The sequence below is a fragment of the Protomyctophum parallelum genome, assembly GCF_964188405.1.
Source record: "Protomyctophum parallelum genome assembly, chromosome: 5".
Taxonomy (NCBI): domain Eukaryota; kingdom Metazoa; phylum Chordata; class Actinopteri; order Myctophiformes; family Myctophidae; genus Protomyctophum; species Protomyctophum parallelum.
The window spans coordinates 8,571,655-8,592,305 of NC_139702.1; the positions used below are offsets into that span (position 1 = coordinate 8,571,655).

The 20,651-nt window shown below is 43.5% G+C and overlaps 1 protein-coding gene across 4 annotated transcripts in view; it reads left to right on the forward strand.

Moving 5' to 3' along the window:
- Nucleotides 1-20,651, forward strand: part of crebbpa (CREB binding lysine acetyltransferase a) — a 68,215-nt gene that overhangs the window by 1,941 nt on the left and 45,623 nt on the right. For all 4 annotated transcript variants that reach the window (XM_083765487.1, XM_083765488.1, XM_083765490.1 and 1 more), the window contains exon 2: nucleotides 14,311-14,966. In XM_083765487.1, coding sequence (XP_083621613.1) covers nucleotides 14,311-14,966 — 656 coding nt within the window. The remainder of the gene's footprint in view (nucleotides 1-14,310; nucleotides 14,967-20,651) is intronic.

Sequence of the window (20,651 nt, forward strand, 5' to 3'; positions counted from 1 at the left end):
AAGTATGACATTTCTTATCGTAAGTAAAAAACCAAAACTAGTGTTAAATTGAACAGTAATAACAAATTTACCTATCATTTTATAATGGGCAATTTACTTTTCGGGCAAGTGGGCATGACCTTTGGGCAAGTAGAACAGGACCTGTACTTGTCCGACTGGCAAGTGCCTCTGAGACCCTAGTGTCAACCCCTGTCTTGCATAAAATATCTCTAAGACAGGAGTTCCAGAGGGTATCTCAGCCACATGAGGAGTATTTTAATTTAACTAATGCACTTGAATTTAATGCAATGTTTTCAATATCTTAAAAACTTTGAAACGGGGATCCATGGCCTAATTAATGACAGTCAATGTAGGATTTTAGGGGTTTCTGACATGGAAAGTTTGTAAACCTCTGCTGCACTAAACGTTTGTAAATGGATGGACCCAACTTGATCAATGATGTTGAATGGAAATTACTATCACACCACTTTCAACTTTGGAGTTTGGGCATGTCGTAGGCAAACATTTTCAACAATGCTTTGCATGTTGTGACCATGTAGTTCAGCTGTTTAAACTATTTGTGATATGAAGAAGTATTTAGGGCTTACTATAACGACATCCAGTGCACAGTGATGCAAATAGCCTGCATCCTTAGACTCACTAAATTGAGAAAGGACACAATCATGTCACCACCCGGGGGTCCTTGGAATTATGCAATACTGTACTCGGTACTGTACTCTAATGTCTTTGAAGTAGGTAGGACTAGGACTCCTAAAATGTCCCTGGGACCCATCTAAAAGACCACCCCTGGGTCCCGGGACCCATTACATCACTATTGGCAGTTATGCAGCAGATGTGTCACAATTTGTAATCACTTTCAACCTGGTTGTATTCATAAGTGAAATGTTTTCAACAAATTTAATTTATATTTCTAACCACTTAAGTTTAAACCTGCCGTCCATAATTTCAGCATGGCATAAATCAACATTTTGAAAGGTTTTTTTTTATAGGAGATCTGCAAACTCACAGTGCATTGATTTGCGACACGTTGTGAGCTTGTAGACAGGCTATTTTGGGGGTACAGGGCTTAACTGGTTAAATAAAGTTAAATCGTTTCAATCGTATCGAAATATGGGTAATCTGTGGTGATCTACTAGGACTCTCCAAAATCAGAATCGGTAGCTGACTGATCGTATCAAAATATGGGTAATCTGTGGTGGTACTAGGACTCTCCAAAATCGGAATCGGTAGCTGACCAGAAAATCTGGCAATTGGCATCAGTTGGGCTCTAATGGTGTCCCAAGTGCTTCCCAGTTGGCAATTGTGATCGAACAGGTCCTGTGGGACAACATTGTGGAGCATAATCAACAGTAAATTATTGCAGACAAAGAGCATGCTAGCTCACTGTGGCAACGGTCATGCTTGGAGCTTCTCATGCAACACCCCTTTGCCCTGACATTTGGCCTTTCCCTTCTGCAAGGGGCCCTGTATTAGGTTGCATGCCTCATTTTGGGGTGTATGATGGCAAATGTTTATGGTGTCTGTACGCACATGGGCACTGGGAAGTAATTTATTTACGTCTTAGTTTAATTACATTACATGTGTGTTGTGTATTTTTGATGCAGTTGTTGATGGGGGTACTTTTCATTGTTGTGACTGAGGGCAAAAACGGGCTTTCTCTCCCTCATTGAGGCCATCTGTTACACAGCAGGGTTCCTCTGCCCAATTGTCTGGCAAATAATCCATTGCAAGTGTAACCAGAGGCTATAAATACACACACACACTGACTAGACAGACCACAGACTTATTATTAAAATAAAAAATATAGTAATGTATCACAATGTTAACGATAAAAGTAGAGACAGGTTAAACCACACATGCTCTCCCCAGTTTTTATGTTATTTCGTTTTTGGTTATTTGTAAAGTGGTTCTAGGTTTTGTTTTTACATTTAACACGCAGGATAGTTTTCAGAGGATTACAAAAAAAACCCACTTCAGGGTCTATACTTATTAACTTTTTTGTCCCTGTACAGTCTAGTCTACACCAAATGTATTCCCCGGAAATTCCAGATGTACACGCTGTACATGTGTCAAACAATGTACTGGAGTGATTAACTGATTAACTGGAACTGGATAGCTCCAATTATTCCACTAATGGTTGCCCGAATGCCCGTGGCAAGTAAATAAAACATTCGGGCAAGTGGAGTTTGCTTTCAGGTTGCAAGACGGGCAAGTGCGTTTGAATGAGGAAGCAACCGTCTTCATTAAACATTATTGGTTATTCATGAAGAACATGAAGAAGTGATGCTACCTTTTTACAACTAGCAGTTTGTGCTCATTCAGAAGTGACTGTCCCCACTCAACAGTTATCGATTAGATTTAACATTAATGTGATTTACTTTTCAGGCAAGCAGGCATGACCAAGTAGAACTTGCCAGTACTTGCCCGATGGGCAAGGGCTTCTGAGACCTTAGTGTCAAGCCCTGAATTATGTTATGCTTTTCTCTTCCGATGTAAAATATGTGATTCCATAACCTTACAACAGGAAACAAATAACTCATATATGATGAGTAGTATAAATGTCTTTCCGCCGTCAAACCTTGTTTGCTAGTTCAACTGCGTGTGTCAGTCATGGGAATGCTGCATGCTTCTGCCCTCCGTGTGTTCACTCACTGCTGCCTAAATGGCACATTTATGGCCCACCAGGCAGACGCAAGCTCATGACGCAGCCTCTAATGGAGCCATTTAGGTTTGTGCCTGCAGGCAAGGAGGAAAAACCCGGAGAAAAACAGTGGAAGGCGCAGGAGAGTAAATGAGTGGTGATGAAGGGGGTGTGTCACCCACCCTTCCCAAAGAAAGCTGCGCTTATGATTTGCAGTTCCCATATGCCGTTGCCTGCTCTTTCTGTTTGAAGACAGTGCATACGTTGATAGAGAATTAGAGGGAAAGGATTGTTGGAAAATGAAATGGAGTTTATGCGCATGCATAAAGTTTGTGGCAAAGACAGTGGCGAAGTGAGTTCAATGTCGTTTAATACAATCTGATGTCAAGGCCAGAAAGTAGGTTTTTGACACTCAGTAGGCGTTCCCAGATGACTTTCGGGTATGATGATGACAGGTGCATACTCTATACCTAATGTTTTGGTTGACTAAGAATTTTATCTATCCTTTCTATTTAAGCTTGGAATTGTACAGATCTTCATTAACAAGGATCAAGGGTGCCTGTGTTTCCCCTAGGACAGAACTGGGCATTACACGGCCCAGGGACCAAATATGGCCCTTTGGCTGACTGACCGGCCAGTGAAAGGTTACTTGGAAAATGGAAAATAAAACATACTTTCAAAATTTTCCTTATGGGTGGACTAAAACGGCATTGCTTTTATTTTATTTACTGGATTTAGAGGTAATAACGTATAATCTTACCAGCTTGTCAAAACAATGCCATTTACTGCTTTTTATCTAGAAATGAATGTTATGCAGAACTGAGTTCAGCCTTTTGGCATTGACATTGCGTTGTAGACACTACGTGCTACGTGGAAGTGTAGGTTCTGCCGTAGTAGAAAGGGCTGCGACGGAGAGCAGGTTTATGTATATCGAGCACTGATCCATTTCCGGTTTATGTATCCGTTGTTGCTTAAAGTCGCTACTATGAACATCACCGTTGCCACACCACCCAATTTGTGCGTTTTGAACAGTTTAATACGGTTTCATGAAATCTTGAAGGTTTCACACACAAACATGAGTAAGGCAACCAAATGGTCAGCGAAGTCTCTGTACAGAACCCTGGATGTAAATGTGCTTTTTCTAGGAAGTTCATTTTCTATTTATTTTTTATTCATTTGGAAAAGCTGGATGTTGGTTTGTACTGTAGTGGTGACTGGTGAGCTTATTTTTGTGTAAAAATGTAGGCTACAATTTTAATGAAGAGATTTAAAAAAGTTACGATGATATCTAATGGCGGCGTGGCTTGGCTTCCCTGTGCAACGTCAGTCTAGCCTGTTGAACACCATTTGGAATATTATTGTCTCCACCAGGCCGAAGTCATGGGGAGAGTATGTTTTGGACTGTCAATCCGTCATCCGTGAACGGCTAATCTCACCGTTGGTGTAATAGCAGCCAAACTATGCATCACATTTTTCACATGGCGCCACTAAACATTTTTTGACAGTACACCTACAGATTTGGTCCAAACATCATGCACATCGCTACACAGTCTCTATAGCCATTAAACAAAACGGTTCTTTCAGATATTTGAGGGGTGCTAGGCTAGCCCCTTCTATGTCCAGCTTTGAGGGTTTGTGTAAACGCACACATTAAAGACAAAGTGAATTCCCATAGTTTAAAAGTTTGTGTGGGAATTCACTTTGTCTTAAATGTGTTTGGACAAAATCTGTATGTGCCACTTTGTGGCTTCCAAAGTTCCCAAAGTTCCCAGGAGTGCTCCGTTTTGAACAAAATGCTGCAAATCATGAACAAATGTGAATTGATTTCCATGAAATTTTGCATGCACATTCCCACTACGGCGAGGAATAAATGCCAGTTGAACATTTTCAAATCGGTCTCATGCGACTGAACTTCTCACCCTATCTCTAAGGGAGAAGCCAGCCACCTGTCAAAGAAAACTCATTTCGGCCGCTTGTATATGCGACCTTATTCTTTCGGTCATGACCCACACTGGTAGGAACGAAGATTGCTCAGTAGAAGGAGAGCTTTGCTTTCTGGCTCAACTCTCTTTTCATCACAACAGTGTGGTACAGCGACCCCAATACCGCCCCTCTGATTCTCCTCCATCCTCCCCTCCTTCACCTGGGGTAATGCCTCAAATATCATACAAATTTGTGTGGAACACAAAAAAATTATTATATTAGGCGGAAATGTTGGGGGACATAATACTGACAAATACTGTTCTTTACCGATCACCCCTTTAGTGGCTCTAAAAAGTATAATGGACTGGGTGGTTTTGTTATGATGATGTGAATATTACATGACAGAACAGCAATTCTAAACTAGGTTTAAGCAACCCACCACAGGGCCCAGGCCGTAGCGTAACGGTCTGGGCACCGGACTGGTAATCCAGTCGCAGTGTGCCGCGGGTTCGACTCCCGGACCCGACACGGCCTTTACCGCATGTCATCCCCCCATCTCTCTCCCGTTTCCTGTCAGCCTACTGTCTGTCCCTTCAAAAATCAATAAAAGGCGTAAGCCGCAAAAAAATATCTTAAAAAAAAAAAAAAGAAACCCACCACAGCTGCACCTTTTAGAGGAGACGGTTAGGATTTATCTGTGGTGTGAAGTGTTACTGTTTACATCAAGGCAGTTGATTTATCCGTCGTAAACTTTTATAGTCTTATTCAAAGGAATATTTTAATATGGAATATTCGTTGACACCCTTGGCTGTAAGCCACTTTCTGAAACGAATCAAATGACACATGGGCAGATTGGGCACGGTAGCACTTTTTAGGTAGCACCTATAGACAGCTGCTGTATGTGTGTCCCTGGCTGTGTCCGAGCACGAAAATAGCGTTTGGTTGGTTTTCACCACAAGTGTCACTGTTGTGCAGCCTAACACGCACACACATATTAACTGTATATATGATGATTTCTGGTGTGACAGTACAGTACAGTACAGTAGAGGGATCCACTGGGGACCCCCACACAGTAACTATCATTTCTCGACCGTTTCGGACACGGAGCGGATTGCCGGAACAGGGAAGGCGCCCTGGGCGTGTTCCTGAGGGTCTGGATGTTCCGGAGACCCCCACACAGTAACTGTCATTTCTCGACCGTTTCGGACGTGGGGCGGCTAGCCGTAACCGGGCCGGCACCCTGTGCCTGTGGAACTTCCGGGGACCCCCACACAGAGTTGCACCACTCACTTCACAATTTTATTCTACCTATGAATATGATGGTAGATTCTGCCAAGTGCCTATTCATTTCAATGGGAATGGAACATTTTCTTTTGCAGAAATCCATTCCCATGTAAATGCATTGGCAGACTGTTGGGTAGATTTAGAATAATAGTGCAGTGTGACCGTGCCCTAAAGCTGTATTTTGGACTTGGGGTTAAACAACAATGCAGGACCAAATGTTTAGTTCTGTGTATTTAGTTATTACAACTTTGTGGTGTCTAATGCAAATCATCTAAATGAATGAACTCCCTGACACTTGATGCAGGGCACCTCTCTGCGCTTGAGGAGAGTTTTAACTGTGCAGAAGAAGGCAGATCTTATTTGCTTGAGGAGAGTTTTAACTGTGTGGAAGAAGGCAGATCTTATTTGCTTGAGGAGAGTTTTTTTTTTTTTTTTTTAAGATATTTTTTTGCGGCTTACGCCTTTTTATTGATTTTTTAAGGGATAGAAAGTAGGCTGACAGGAAACGGGAGAGAGATGGGGGGATGACATGCGGTAAAGGCCGTGTCGGGTCCGGGAGTCGAACCCGCGGCACACCGCGACTGGATCACCAGTCCGGTGCCCAGACCGTTACGCTACGGCCTGGGCCTGAGGAGAGTTTTAATTGTGCGGCAGAAGGGGATCTTATTTGCTTGCTGTTTGAATTGGCTTTCCCTCTGGATTCCTTTCACTCACTGAGTGGCAGCTGCTAGGAAACGGGATATATTCTTCTCATTAAATATTGCTCTGAAGAAATGTGAAACATTTTCTTTTGGATTTTTCAAATAGCTAATTCTGATTTAATTTTATGATGCCTGACACAAACGACCCCTCGTTAACGTTCATTAACCGCTAAACTAAAATGTATTAGTTAGAACGGACAAATGGAAATGGAACAATGCCTGTGGCGCTCTCGTGTCTACCGCCGTGCGGTCCGTGTTGCCACACGGGTGTGTCTCAGTGTGATCCGAGTGCGTATATCTTTGGCCACAGTATGTTTTCTGCGCTAGGCAGGTTGTGTGTTGTTCCGTTTTGTTTTTGTTGTTTCTCCGTGAATGTTGTGTCCGCTGCTCCATGTTGTTTCTCTGTGAATGTCGTGTGTCCGCTGTGACGCTGTCCGTGTATATTCTCAGGCCAGCGCATCACGGAAAGGGAAACTATGGAGCGGAGTTGAAAATGCAGGGATAGGGTTGGTGATGTATCGTGTTTATATGATAACAGCCAAAAGTTAATATATGTAAGGAAACTGTCGCAAATTAATACTGTACATGAAACAGTGGCTCTCAACAGCCTGTGGACGGTGGATGGAACAATGTGCTGGATGCATCCTGCTATTGGTAAGATAATTAAGATCCATAAAAAGATATCACACACCTAACACCGGAGGTGTTACCCTAACACCCCACACTGACAACTTCGACCCGCAAGTGAGAAGATGACAGTGGGCAAGTTGAGGCTGTGCGTTGATCAGCCCTGAGTCTGAGGTTCTGACGCACGTCAGTGAAAAACTACGTTTTCAGTGGCAACCCATCCAAAAAGTTTGGTTACCCCTCTGGGGCTGATCTAAAGATTCTAAGAAGGCATTTACTTCAAGGATTAATGCATTTATCAAGGATTATTATGATACCTTGATACCTATTATGATTCCTTGCCACTTTCAAAAGCAATGCTGGAAGTCTTTAAATAACTTAATATATGTTATGCCCTCACATTAGTGTGAATGGTTAGAATGACATCAACATTAAAAAGTATAAAGTGTGCCAGGTTATGTGTATAAGGCAGCAATCAGTGTTTAGCTGCTCCCCTGCTAAGATGCAGAGCAGGTTATGTGTATAAGGCAGCAATCTTAGTGTTTAGCTGCTCCCCTGCTAAGATGCAGAGCAGCAAGTGGGCCCGCTGCTGCACCTGCCCCTTCCAGGCCAGACACTCTGCCTTGGGCGGGATGACAGACAGCCACAGTCTGGACCACTGCTGGGGCTACGAGAGCCACCACTGTCTACCAGTGAGGCTATTTATAGCCATAACTCCTAGAAGAAAGTCACCAGGGATCGAACAGAAAATCCCAGAGAGAGAAGATGGGTTAGCAAGCAGTGGTAGGGAGGGAACTCCAAAGAAATAAGGAAAGTACAAAAGGGGAGAAGTGTAGGTGAAACTAGTCATGAGCGGGTGGAAGAGGAAGAGCAAATGTCTGGCTACTAGGTGAGATGAGCATTGCGCCTCTGAATGAAGAGAAGGGTGTCTCCCCTCCCTGCATGGCGTGACCCAAACCAAAACATTGCTTTGCATTTTGGTGTCCTGCCAAGTAGCCTGGGGCAAGGTCTTGAAGAGCACACTATATCCCCATTCAGAAATAATTGCAAGCCCACGGTTTGAATGTCTGTGGTTTAAATGAACGCTAATGCACTGTGAAAGAGCAGTCCAGGACCAACCATCCCCGGGCGGTCGAGGGTAAGAGGAGGCGATTGAGTGAAGAAAGATGGACAGGGGAAGATGAATGGCCTCTTGGCCCCCGGCCTGGCTTCTTCCACATGGAGCACCTGCTTGCCTGATGCCAGGGAGGGGCAGCAATGCAGAGCGGCGAGGCTGTGTTTGCTTAGGGAAGTGTGTGCGCCAAGTGGCCTCATTAAAGGCTGAATCTCGCTTGAATCTCAATGAAGACATCCAGCAGCAACAGAAGGCAAGCCAGGGGAAACTACCCTGCACTGTCTGCTCTGCTGCTCTGTCCTCTCCCAGTGCAGAGCACATGCACTCAGTTAGCTGGCAGCACTCTGCAGCACTCTGCTCAAAGGAGGACACTTGGAAAGTTACCTTGTGGGATAGCTGCGCTTTGTGAAGGTTTCGTTGATGCTATAGATCACTGTTAACCAAACAGTGGGTCGTGGACCAATTCAAAAGGAAATGACACCCTTTTTGTCCATGAAATAATAATATAATAATAAAAATGATAACAAAATTATATATACATATATATATATATATATATAATAGATATAATTTCAAAAGATTTAAAAAAAAGTAAAAATAATAATCACAACTCTCCATAAATGAAATTAATTCTAACATATTTCAAAAGTATTTCATGAATACAATAAATAAAAATATTTCCATGAATACAAAAATATGAAAACGGCAGATCTAGAATCTCAACACGGGGCGGTGCCTTGTGAGTGACTGAGTGTGGAGATCTGCTATTTTCACAAGTTTAGTCACAGGCAAATGTCCAATTCTCCTTTTTTGGTCTTGAACTAAAGGTTTGGGAACCTAGTAATAACCTATAGATAAGTATGTGCACATAACTGCCATGAGACGATCACTGTTTTTCCTCAATTTTTCCCCAATTCTTGCCTTCCTCCCCAGACTAAGGGCTCTCTAGTCTCACTCTCTACCTGAGCTCCTGTCATAATAGTTGAAACGCCTTCCTAGTTCGTACCTCTCACCCAGACCTAAAAAAAAACAAAAAACTTCTAAATCCTCCAGTTTTATGAAATAAATATTTTCATGATTTTTCAAAAATAGCAGACCTACAAGCTCATAGCGTGCCACTCGGTGGCGCGCTATGAGCTTGTAGATCTGCTATTTTTCAATAGCTCATAATGTTTAAAACACCAAAAGGGGTTCCCGCCCAAAATGGGTTAAACATCTGTTCACCCCCTCCTCATATATGCATGTTTCTCAGATCAGTGGATTACTTTTTCCAGTGTAAACAACAAGTCTGTCACAAGTTCACAACCTGGCTGTATCTGTGCAAAACGTGATTGCCCACATTCCTACAACGTACTTGATATCACTATGTTTACCTGGCGTTGGCTGCCATAGTCTGTTGGGTAGGATGGGGAGCCAGGGGAAGCCACAGGGGCGTAGCTGGCTTGTTTTCCTTTCTCACAGCAGTTTATTGTAATTCCCCATGTTTAACGTTGGGGGGGCCATGTATTGCACAATGGAGATTTTATTTGGAGCTTAAGTATTGTTTGCGGGGGAAGACATTGGCTTATGCTGGTCTGCAGTAGTAGTACCATCTCAAAAGTTATCAGGCTCTGCCTGGTGGTCCGGCCACTTGTACCCGTCATGCCACACATGTCTGTCTCCCTTCTTTCAATAGTGTGGCCCTGTTGGTCATCCACTTCCCTAGAACCAAGGCTGCTATTGGTAAGCAGGGAATGGAATTGCTTTTCTCTGCCGCAGCAAGAGAGAAATTGTTTTGCTGTCCGTTTATCGTGATTGTTTACTGCCATGTAGTATAATGGAATACAAGAACACTCGCCCCGGGTCAAATCCGGCGACCACAGAACGCTCGCCAAGACTCCATCCAGTATTTCTAAATGTATCCTATCCTCACATAACCTCAGTAAATCTATACCTATAGAGACCTAACCATTCCCCAACCTTAACCTCAGTAAAACTATGCCTAACCTTATTCTCAACCTTAACCTCAGTAAAACAAATGCATGAATACAAGAACTGCTGGGGGCAAAGAAAGTGTTTTTTTGGGGCAAGCATTTTTGGTTATTGTATAATGATGTACTGTTTCCACTTTCCAGGGAGTAGGAGGGAAGTAGTTAGGCCTGTCCCCGATTCAGGATTTATCTAGTCGAATCAAGACTTTGAGTTTTAACTTTTACCGCCGAGATCGCCTTTTGGCGCTGGAGATTCCCCCCTCGGCCAGCACCGGAACAAAGCTTTTTCCTGCGGGAAACACTGTTTGCCAATTAGTCTAATTGGTGTGCTAATTTTGTCGACAAGAAAACTGCCATCTCGGCTTTGCTTTATGGATGCTTTATGGAGCCAGAGAATGTACCCTCCTAGTGTCCATATTCACAGAGCTTGCCTTTAATCATTTCATGCTTAACCCATTTTGGACTGAGGTCGATAATGTTTTTCTGAAAAACCCATGTTTCAATGTCAGTGGTGCTCAAACCTTTTCATGTCAAGGACCCCCAGAATTATCTCTATTGTCCACGGACCCCCATCTCAAAATATGCTGTTCCTGGGACCCCCCAGAAGCCAATATTTTAGTTAAAAATGTTCGCTCTGAAATATATATTTCAAAGATTTGCGGCCCCTTTTTCACGACTTTTCAAAAATAGCAGACCTACAAGCTCGAGTGGCGCGCTACGACGCTTGTAGATCTGCTATTTTTCAATTGCTAATGCATAACGTAATGCTTACAACACCAAAATGGGTTCCCGGCTTCCCGCCCAAAATGGGTTAAAACGCACTACACAACACACAGTCCCTGGGATGCTGACATGATGATGCTCACACTTCCCGGGGGTGTGACACAAACATTCTTTCCCAAGTGCAGCTTGATTCTCATTACTGTCCCCGTTCGTCACGCATGTTGAGTTCTGTCGTTTATCACCGTGTCCTGTTTATCGCACTGCATCTCTGATCTGACGACACTGCGCCAGAGTGTGGTGAAGTGCCAGGGAGCGCGTGCTGGTGCATTAATTTCATAATTGGCAGTGTTGGTGAATGGGATTCATCCAGTTAGGCTGGGAAGTGGGGAAAGAGGATGAAATGATGAGGATATTTGCTGCACTGGGAAGAGTTTTGGCTGTAATGTTTTATTGATATTTCTGGGGGGGGGGGGGGTTGAGAGTCGTGCTGCTCAATCTGTGTCAAAAATGTCTTCTATATCCTGACAGTTTTCTGAAATACCTCATGTTTCTGTATCATCATCAGTGGTGCTATTCCAGGAACCCCTCAGAAGCAAAGATTTGAGTTAAAAACGTTCACTCTGAAAGAATATACATTCAAAGAGTTGAGCCACATTGTCAAGATTTTTCAAAAATAGCAGACCTACAAGCTCGTAGCACGGCACTTGGTGCCACGCTAGATCTGGTGCTGCGCTAGATCGGATATTTTTAAATGGCTAAAGCATAACATAATGCGTGCCCAAAATGCGTTAAGTACAGCATTTCTGTGCATCTCTACGGGGGTTAATACTAAGGTCTCAGAGGCACTTGCCCATCGGGCACGTACAGATCTACTTGCCCAAAGGTCATGCCACTTTAAATCACCATTATAAAATGATTGGTAAAATTATCATTAAACGTAACACTTATATGTTTACTTCATGGGGCTCTGCGATACAAAATGAATCTATTCTCTATATGCCAAATACCTATATACTATGAATATGACTATGGGTTCACACTTGTTGTTTTAAGTGTAGCAGCAGTGAAACCAGCCAGTATTAGCGCTCTGGCCACATTCAGGTGTTCAGACAGTGTCTCTTCTTGTTGCATGATGATGCACTTTCCTGTCTTAATGTCATGTATTTATAATGTGTCAAAGGTTTTGTGTGGAAATATGTTGGAACAGGTATCACTTATCACTTGTTTCAACAGGTGACTCATGTTTGACTCAAATCAAACTTTATTTGTAGAGCACTTTTAAAGCGGCCTGAGACCAAAGCAGATCAGGAGCAAACTGATCAATGGCTGGGTTTCCCAAAGGAAATATGCATAGAGTGGGCGTGTGGTTCTTCTCAACAACACCCCCTTTCACTGGGAACATAATAATAATAATAAACTTTATTTATATAGCACCTTTCATACATAAATGTAGCTCAAAGTGCTTTACAGGGCAGAAAAGATAATAAAAACAAAAACAAAACGGCATTAAAACAGGCATGCAGTTAAAATACAACAGCGCAGTGTCAAATCAGGAGAAGGCAGTGGTACAAAGATAAGAACAGATAAAGCAAGGCAACGACATTAAAAGAAACAAGCAGTAATAAAATACAGTGAGAACATGAATAATAAAAAATAAATAAAATATCACTTAAAAGCAATGTTGTAGAGGTGGGTCTTGAGCTGAGCTTTAAAAATGTCTACAGAGGCTGCCTGTCGAAGGTACAGTGGGAGCTTGTTCCATGCCGACGGCCCGTAGAAGCAAAAAGCTGCTTAGATATTCCGTGCATAAATGTGCCACGCAATGGTAGGTCTGAGGCCTATATTGGTAGGCTACTGGGTACCGGCCTGACCGGTCAATAAAATAATGCTGAATTAACTAACTTGTATTGGTAACTTTGACTGCACAATAGCCTCCCATTTAACCTCCTTGTATAGGCCTATATTCATTAACCCACAATCGAATGTTATTCCGTTTAATTCACTGGGACAGTAGTGTTTTCATATAGGCCGCCCTACATTTACCTTGCCGACATCACTTTGCCTCTGAAATTGAATTTAATAATATTTTGACTGCTGGACAGCTGACTCTCTTCACGTGTGTGACTGTGTGTGTGTGTGTGTGTGTTTAATTTCTTTGATGCTGAAACATGTTTGTTTAATTTCAAAGTTTTTATATTTAACCCATTCTGAACGGGAACCCATTTTGGTGTCAGCATCATGTCGTGCTTTACCTATTGAAAAATAGCAGATCTACAAGCTCATATCGCGCCACCGAGTGGCGCGATACGAGCTTGTAGGTCTGCTATTTTTAAAAAATCGAAGAGCGACTGACATTTTTTAGAATCTGATCTCAGGTCAGAATGGGTTCATCAGACCAGTGTGTGTCCAGTGGAAACCTCGTATGAATCTGATCTCAGGTCAGAATGGGTTAAATGAGATGAAGAAAGTTATCACTCACATCACACATTTCTCATGTCGACAGGTTTGTGTAGGCTAAAAAGGCTAAATGTATTAGCACGAGGCCTCACGGCTTACGTGTAGCCTGACACTCGGTCTGAATTTTCATTTCTTTTCACTTCATTATTCAGACTGAAAGCTCTCCCCACGGCAGCAGTTTATGCGATGGGCGTTGTCAAAGCGGCAGTCTTCGGTTCATACCAACCAATCGGAATAGTAGGAAAGCAGATGACGTTGTCAATCATGAGGCTATGGCTAACCCGTCTGCTAACCAAACAGCCAACGTGCGCTACTAGCATGTGAACAAAAGCGGTAAAATATGTCGGATGATTTTTATAAAACCTGTCATTTCTGAAAAGAAACTATTTATCATACGCCAGATTGATACGGTCGTGAGTCACTGCAGTAGAGGCAGCCATGGCCAATCAGCTGCTGTGATCGGATTTCCGAACGACACTAACGCTGTCGTAGGCAGAGACTCCAGACCTGAATCGCCAGAACATATTTTCTTAATGGACGTGACTAGCGATTCAGGGCTGGAGCCAGGCTACCTTACGTGCGCAACAGGTATGGCTGTGCTCTAGTCTAGGTTGTCTATTTCTATGTTGTGTTTGACAGCGTTAACTAAGTGTGTACGTGCAACACAACATTTCTTTGGGAAACCCAGCCAATGTCAAATAGGATAAAAGTACTGATGATTTGTTTCCCTCTGAATGTTGATTAAAATCTGTTGTACAGTAGATATGATATTACAATCTCAGTCTTGGTTGGCATTAACTGTCAATTTCCTTTTCCTCCTCCTTTTCCCTCCTACCCCATGTCACTTTTCTTCACTCCATCTCCTCATAGATCTGGGTTCTCTGTCCTGGGATGACCTGGAGAATGACCTGCCAGACGAGCTGATCCCCAATGGCGGAGACCTGGGTCTATTGGGCGGCATGCCCTCCAATGGTAGCAGTGCGCCTGGTGCTGGTGGACCAGGTGGCAGCACCATTGTCCCAGATGCGGCCGCCAAGCACAAGCAGCTATCGGAGCTCCTGCGAGCAGGCAGCACCTCCGGCCTCACAGGCACCAGTCCTCAGTCTGGTGGCATGGGGGCTCAGCTGGGCACGCCACTGGGCAAGAGCCCCCTGGGCCAGGGCTCGCCCAACAACCACCCGTCCCCCCAGGCCCAGAAAGCGGGTACGCCCACTGGAGTAGTGGGGCAGAATAATGGCAACAACACAGCAGCTATGGGCCTGAACACTGCAGGCTTCAACCAGGCAATGACGAACAACGGCCAGAACCATGCAGGACTCTTGGCCCAGGGAGGACAGCCGCAGCCTGGGCAACTGATGAATGGCGGCCTGGGACCTGTGGCTGGGAGAGGCAGAGGAGCTGGGGTGGCAGGCATGCAATACCAGGGACAGACACCAGGTACAGGAGGGGCAGGGAGCGCATTGGCAGAGACACTAACCCAGGGAGGCCAGCAGATGGGAGCTCATGCCACCGTCAACGCAGCCAAGGTGAGTCATAACACCACACTTAACATACACAACTCCTTTTGCTCTGAAGAACATAGTTTTTGTGCATGAGTTTAAAGGATTGTACTGATAGTGTCGGTACAATCCTTAGTAGCATAATTCCTTTCTCATACTGGTAATAATTATGTTTTCTAAAAAAACAATTTGGCATGACACTTAAGTTGTGACACCCTCCAAGAAATGTGTGTGAAGTAATACTGTGTTCCTGTATTAAAGACCTCAATGTGTGTCACACTCCAAATGACTTGTGAGAGAGACACTGAGTGTGATTTGATTTAGTCTAGGAAAGGAGTGCAGTACACTACATTCACCGCTAAATAATGGTTTGTCCAATATATCGGCCATTATTTTACTCTTTTGATAACATTGGTATCGGCGATGGTGTCCTGAGGATAATATTTACCTTTTTAATATAAACCTGAAGGTCGAAATTTAATTTCCCCCCTGAGCAAGCAGGCAGGCTCTATTAAGCAGTCATTAGCATGGTCTGTAGCATGAAGTTTTGACAAACAGTGCTCATCTTTGTCAACAAACTGTTGGGGAGATTCTTTTTTACGAAGATGACCATTTCGGCAAGCTCAGCGTCAGCCTGTGCCGTCTCTCGTCTAAGATAATTGACGCTGATCAACGCTAAAGAGAAGCTTGCATAGAGCAAGACAGGAACATTGCTGCTGTTGGGTCATTTTCGTTTTCTAATATATAATACTCCCATATGGCCGACATTGCTGCTCGGTGCTCGGGTTGTACGGTACTGCCGCTCGAGCAGCAGACTGCTGGCTAGCTGCCTGCTAGTAGCAAAACAACACTGATATGACCATGCTGGATGGAACCAAGTGCTGAAGCAGAGTACTGGAATGGAGTGCTTGGATCGGGGTGCAGACGTTTATCCGACATACCAAAAGTCCGACATGCGCAAATCAACCGTTGCTCCCGACATGCGTTGTATCTGCGACATGCGTTGCGTCCGCGACATGCGTTGCGCCCGCATGCGGTTAGGGTGTCGGACTAATGACTGTTGGACTCTTGATATGTCGGAACACATGCCTGCACCCGTGTGATAGGTCATTTTCGCTGTATTCCGAGTATGTTTGCTGATATTGGCCCGAGTCGGTACATATGATCTTTATAGTCATGTAATCAAGACGGATCTGTCATGTATAATGTATGCCAGCCATTTATTGAAAACGCAACATGCATTTATCTTTATAACTTTACTACGCATTATGAATATACTGTTACGTGTTATATCCTTAACATTTCCCTGTTATAGAACCACCAGGAGACACATTATTGCAGCAACACAAAACACCTTTATTTCTCCTACACATTTTGTCCAAACATCACAAATGCTCCTATCCTGGTGGAGTCCTGTGCCCCGAGGGGAACCTTTTCTAGTTTGTATGTCTTTTAAATATAAGTGGATCGTAAGGTCCAATAGGACTGCAAGAGTTATTGGACTAAAATATTTAATCTGTCGTTAAAAATTGCATTAATCAAGAAGCAATTGTTAAAATAATCGCTAATGATGCAATAATCGATAGTTGCAGCTCCAATGTAAAAGTACAAACACTGGGATCATACTTATCTGAACAGTCTCTTTGTGTTTTGTGAAGCTGAACCAGATGGGGCAGGAAAAGACAACCTTTGTCACAGAGTGCATGGCTTTCCTATTGTGCTTTAAGTGCAGGTTGTAAATCTCATCCTGGGTGCGCGTGTGTGTGTGTCACACTAGCATCAGCCACTCCCGCCCCTTGTATTGTTCATGATTGTGTGACTGTGGAGTGTGGACGTTAGCTGCTTTTCTTTCTCTGGCATACTCACTGGGTCTTTGCTCTGTCTATCACTTTGGCACTTGGGAAGCAGGGGCATTGTAAATCACAGAAGGAGTGCAAATGGGGAAAAGATACAAAGAGACTAATCCAGCTGCACACAAGCCAGGTCCCCCTCCTTCTGGCTGCAGAGTGGGAAGATTAGTTTTGGCACCCTTGTTGCCGCCTGGCGTTGTGTGGATTGATTGAATGAGCAAGGGAGTGAATGGAAGACTGCTGTGTGTGTGTGTGTGTGTGTGTGTGTGTGTGTGTGTGTGTGTGTGTGTGTGTGTGTGTGTGTGTGTGTGTGTGTGTGTGTGTGTGTGTGTGTGTGTGTGTGTGTGTGTGTGTGTGTGTGTGTGTGTGTGTGTGTGTGTGTGTGTGTGTGTGTGTGTGTGTGTGTGTGTGTGTGTGTGTGTGTGTGTGTGTGTGTGTGTGTGTGTGTGTGTGTGTGTGTGTGTGTGTGTGTGTGTGTGTGTGTGTGTGTGTGTGTGTGTGTGTGTGCGTGCATCTCAGCTGGGTCTGTTGGCTTGCTTTCAACAGCCTGGGGGGAGGCTTCCTGGCATGGCTTAGTCTGGTGTCTGTCGTCAGCAGCCGAGGGGATGAAGGAGTGGACCTGAGTAAGTCAATGGATGGAACAAGGGCAGGCATGGCACTAATGGGGGATTTGTTTCCCATTGGAACCACACATGTTAATGCAAAACATTTATTATTCAACCATTTGTTTCTGCAGAACACTTTTGCTGGTAATTATTTTGTGGCAGGAAAGAGATGAAGACTGGGGTATACAGCGGAGGGAGAGGGGGAAAGAAAAAAGCTATGATTTTGATTAGTCATCGCTCATCGGTGCAGAAAATCTTTTGTCTACAGCCGATAATGGTGCTTCCATTATTTCATCAGCAAACAAAACCTTATGGTTTGTGCTGCGGTTCTGCTAGATGCATAATATCTCCACTATTCAGGAGTGAGAAAACTGAACAGAGGAGGATAGAGGGCCAGAAAGTAAGTCATTCTAGATGTTTGTGGTTTTGAAACGTGTTCCTGCCAAAAATCCGGTGTCATGCTGAGCTGCGTTGTGCCAAGGCTGTGACCAGTTCCATGCCAGATTGGTGTCGACTGGGCGACGTCATCCAAGCATGACTCGGATATGTACTGGCAGAGGGGGTCTTGTAGTAACAAATTGTTGTTTGTTGGCACGATCACCATCATGCCAACTGTAATTGGCTTGATGGTGTTGTTTGAATGTAGTTAAGCAGTCGGAGGCAGAACAGCACTTTGTAAATGTCCATGAGCAGCATTCACACCAACTGTCAACTGCAATAGGGTGCATTCATTCATTGACTTTAAATATTTTACAGCTATAGCGATTAGAAATTTAAGTTGACGATTAATTCACAATCACAAATAATTGCGGTAAACGATTTAATTGTGTTTTTGGCATTGAACATTGGGACATATGATATGAATAAATAATACATTTCTGTTTGCCTGGTAATCAAAAAAATGCACAGGGCAGATATGACAAATGACTGAAATATACAAAGAATTTACTGACATATTCATTATTTTATACCTTTTAAAAGAATGTGGGAATAGCTGATCTACAAGCTTACAACATGTCATGAAGTACAATTTACAATTTACAATTTACAATTTAGGCATTTAGCAGACGCTCTTAATCCAGAGCGACTTACATTTGTTTGTTTTTTTTAAGATATCTTTTTGCGGCTTACGCCTTTTATTGATTTTTTAAGGGATAGAAAGTAGGCTGACAGGAAACGGGAGAGAGATGGGGGGATGACATGCGGTAAAGGCCGTGTCGGGTCCGGGAGTCGAACCCGCGGCACACCGCGACTGGATCACCAGTCCGGTGCCCAGACCGTTACGCTACGGCCTGGGCCAGCGACTTACATTTAAGCAAGAACAAAAGCATGGGAATACATCACATAAAAGCATTTATCATGAGACATGCGTAAGCTAAGAAGGTAACAGTGGAATATCTATATGATGAAACTATACATACACTATACATAATAAACTATACATATTCACTACTATGCTATACATATGTACTATGGCGTGCTATGACTATATACAATACAATTATAGTGCTGTCTACATAACATGCTATAAGTCTGTGTCAAATGCTATCTAAGCCAACAGAAATGCTATCTAAGGGGTTAGGGTAAGTGCTATGGGCCATGATGGAGTCTGAAAAGGTGGGTTTTCAGGCTACGGCGGAAGATTGGGAGTGATGCTGCAGTTCTGACTGCAATGGGAAGTGCATTCCACAGTTTTGGAGCCAGAAGGGAGAAGAGTTTGGGTCTGAGAAGTGATGCGTTGTAAGCTTGTAGATGTGCTATTTGAGCTTTTGTTTTTAATTTATGAAAAAATATAGAAACTATTTTATATTTTATTTTAATTTATTTTTTGGCTTTCACATTTTATATTATATATTTTTTACGGAGGGTAGAGTTCTCAAACTCTGCCCAGGCCCGACCCGACGTTTTAGGGCCGGCCGGGCCTAAAATGTATACTAATCAGTAGGGCCGGGGAGCCGTACCGGGCCTCGGGGCTCCATGAAAAAAGAATATATATATATATTGAATTGTTTGTATTTATCTATTATGAAGATGGTGCTGACTGGCGTTTCACTTTTACTCTTTGCAGATTTCTCAAATTCTGCACAAACCCGACCAGGCCTGGCCCTACCTGACGTATTAGGGCCGGGTCGGGCCTGAAATCTATGCTAATTAGTCGGGCCGGGCCTCGGGCCTGATCAGTTAGAGCCCAGTTAGGGTCGGGCCCGATGAGAACTCTACGGAGGGATAGACAGACAGTAGGCTGACAGGATATGGGGAGAGAGATGATGGGGTGACATGCAGTAAAGGCCAGGACAGGGAGTCGGACCCTGCCAGACTGGGTTACCAGCCAAGGTGCCTGGACCGCTGAGCCACGGCCCAGGCCAACATGGAAACTATTATGACAATAATAATTATGATTATCTCAAATAATTGTGATTTTCTCAATAATTACGACAGGCCTAGATTTACCAAATCGAAACCCTAACCCTTCAGACCCTCAACAGGATTTTGACATTGGTATTGGCAATTTTAGATTCTCCTAATCATCTCCTTCCCTACATTGGTCCAATGTTCCGTCTGTGAAGATGGGTCTGGGTGGTAACGGTGGTCCATTCAGAGCTCAGGCTTATACCCAAGGGCCCCCAGGACCAGGCCAGCAGCAGAATAACGGCCTGCCTCCCTTCCCCAGTGAGCTCAAAGGGGCTACTGTCACCAGTGTGCCAAACATGGTGAGTCCCTGTCTGCAAACAATTTCACCCAAAACATTGGGTATATATCTGTCTCCACTAAACCTTTCATAGTGTCATTGTACAGCAGGGAACACTGTAAACGGGAACACTGGGAACGGCTACCACCACTTTTATGACTTAACGGATGCTAATTAAAGTAATGCAACCTGTCAATAATTTAATATTAATAAAACCAAACATTAATTAATTTCATATGAAAAACATAAATTATCAACATCCAACAATAATAAAAACTGAATTTAAATCTAGATAACACTTTCATATTCAAATAAAATTTGGGCCACTTGCTTCTAAAATAAAGAAGACCTTTTCTTAGGTATCAATTTATTTAAAACAATACCACAGAATAAATATATTGCACTGCTGTAATCTAAGCATGACATGAAAATCTGTCGTACAGAAAGTATGAAATCCAATTTCACATCTGCGCACAAAACTGTTCACCAAACCGTCTTCTATGTTGTCCCAGCCCTAGTGTGTGAGAGGTGGCATGGCTTCTAAAGTGAGACTGGTATAGTAGCTGCT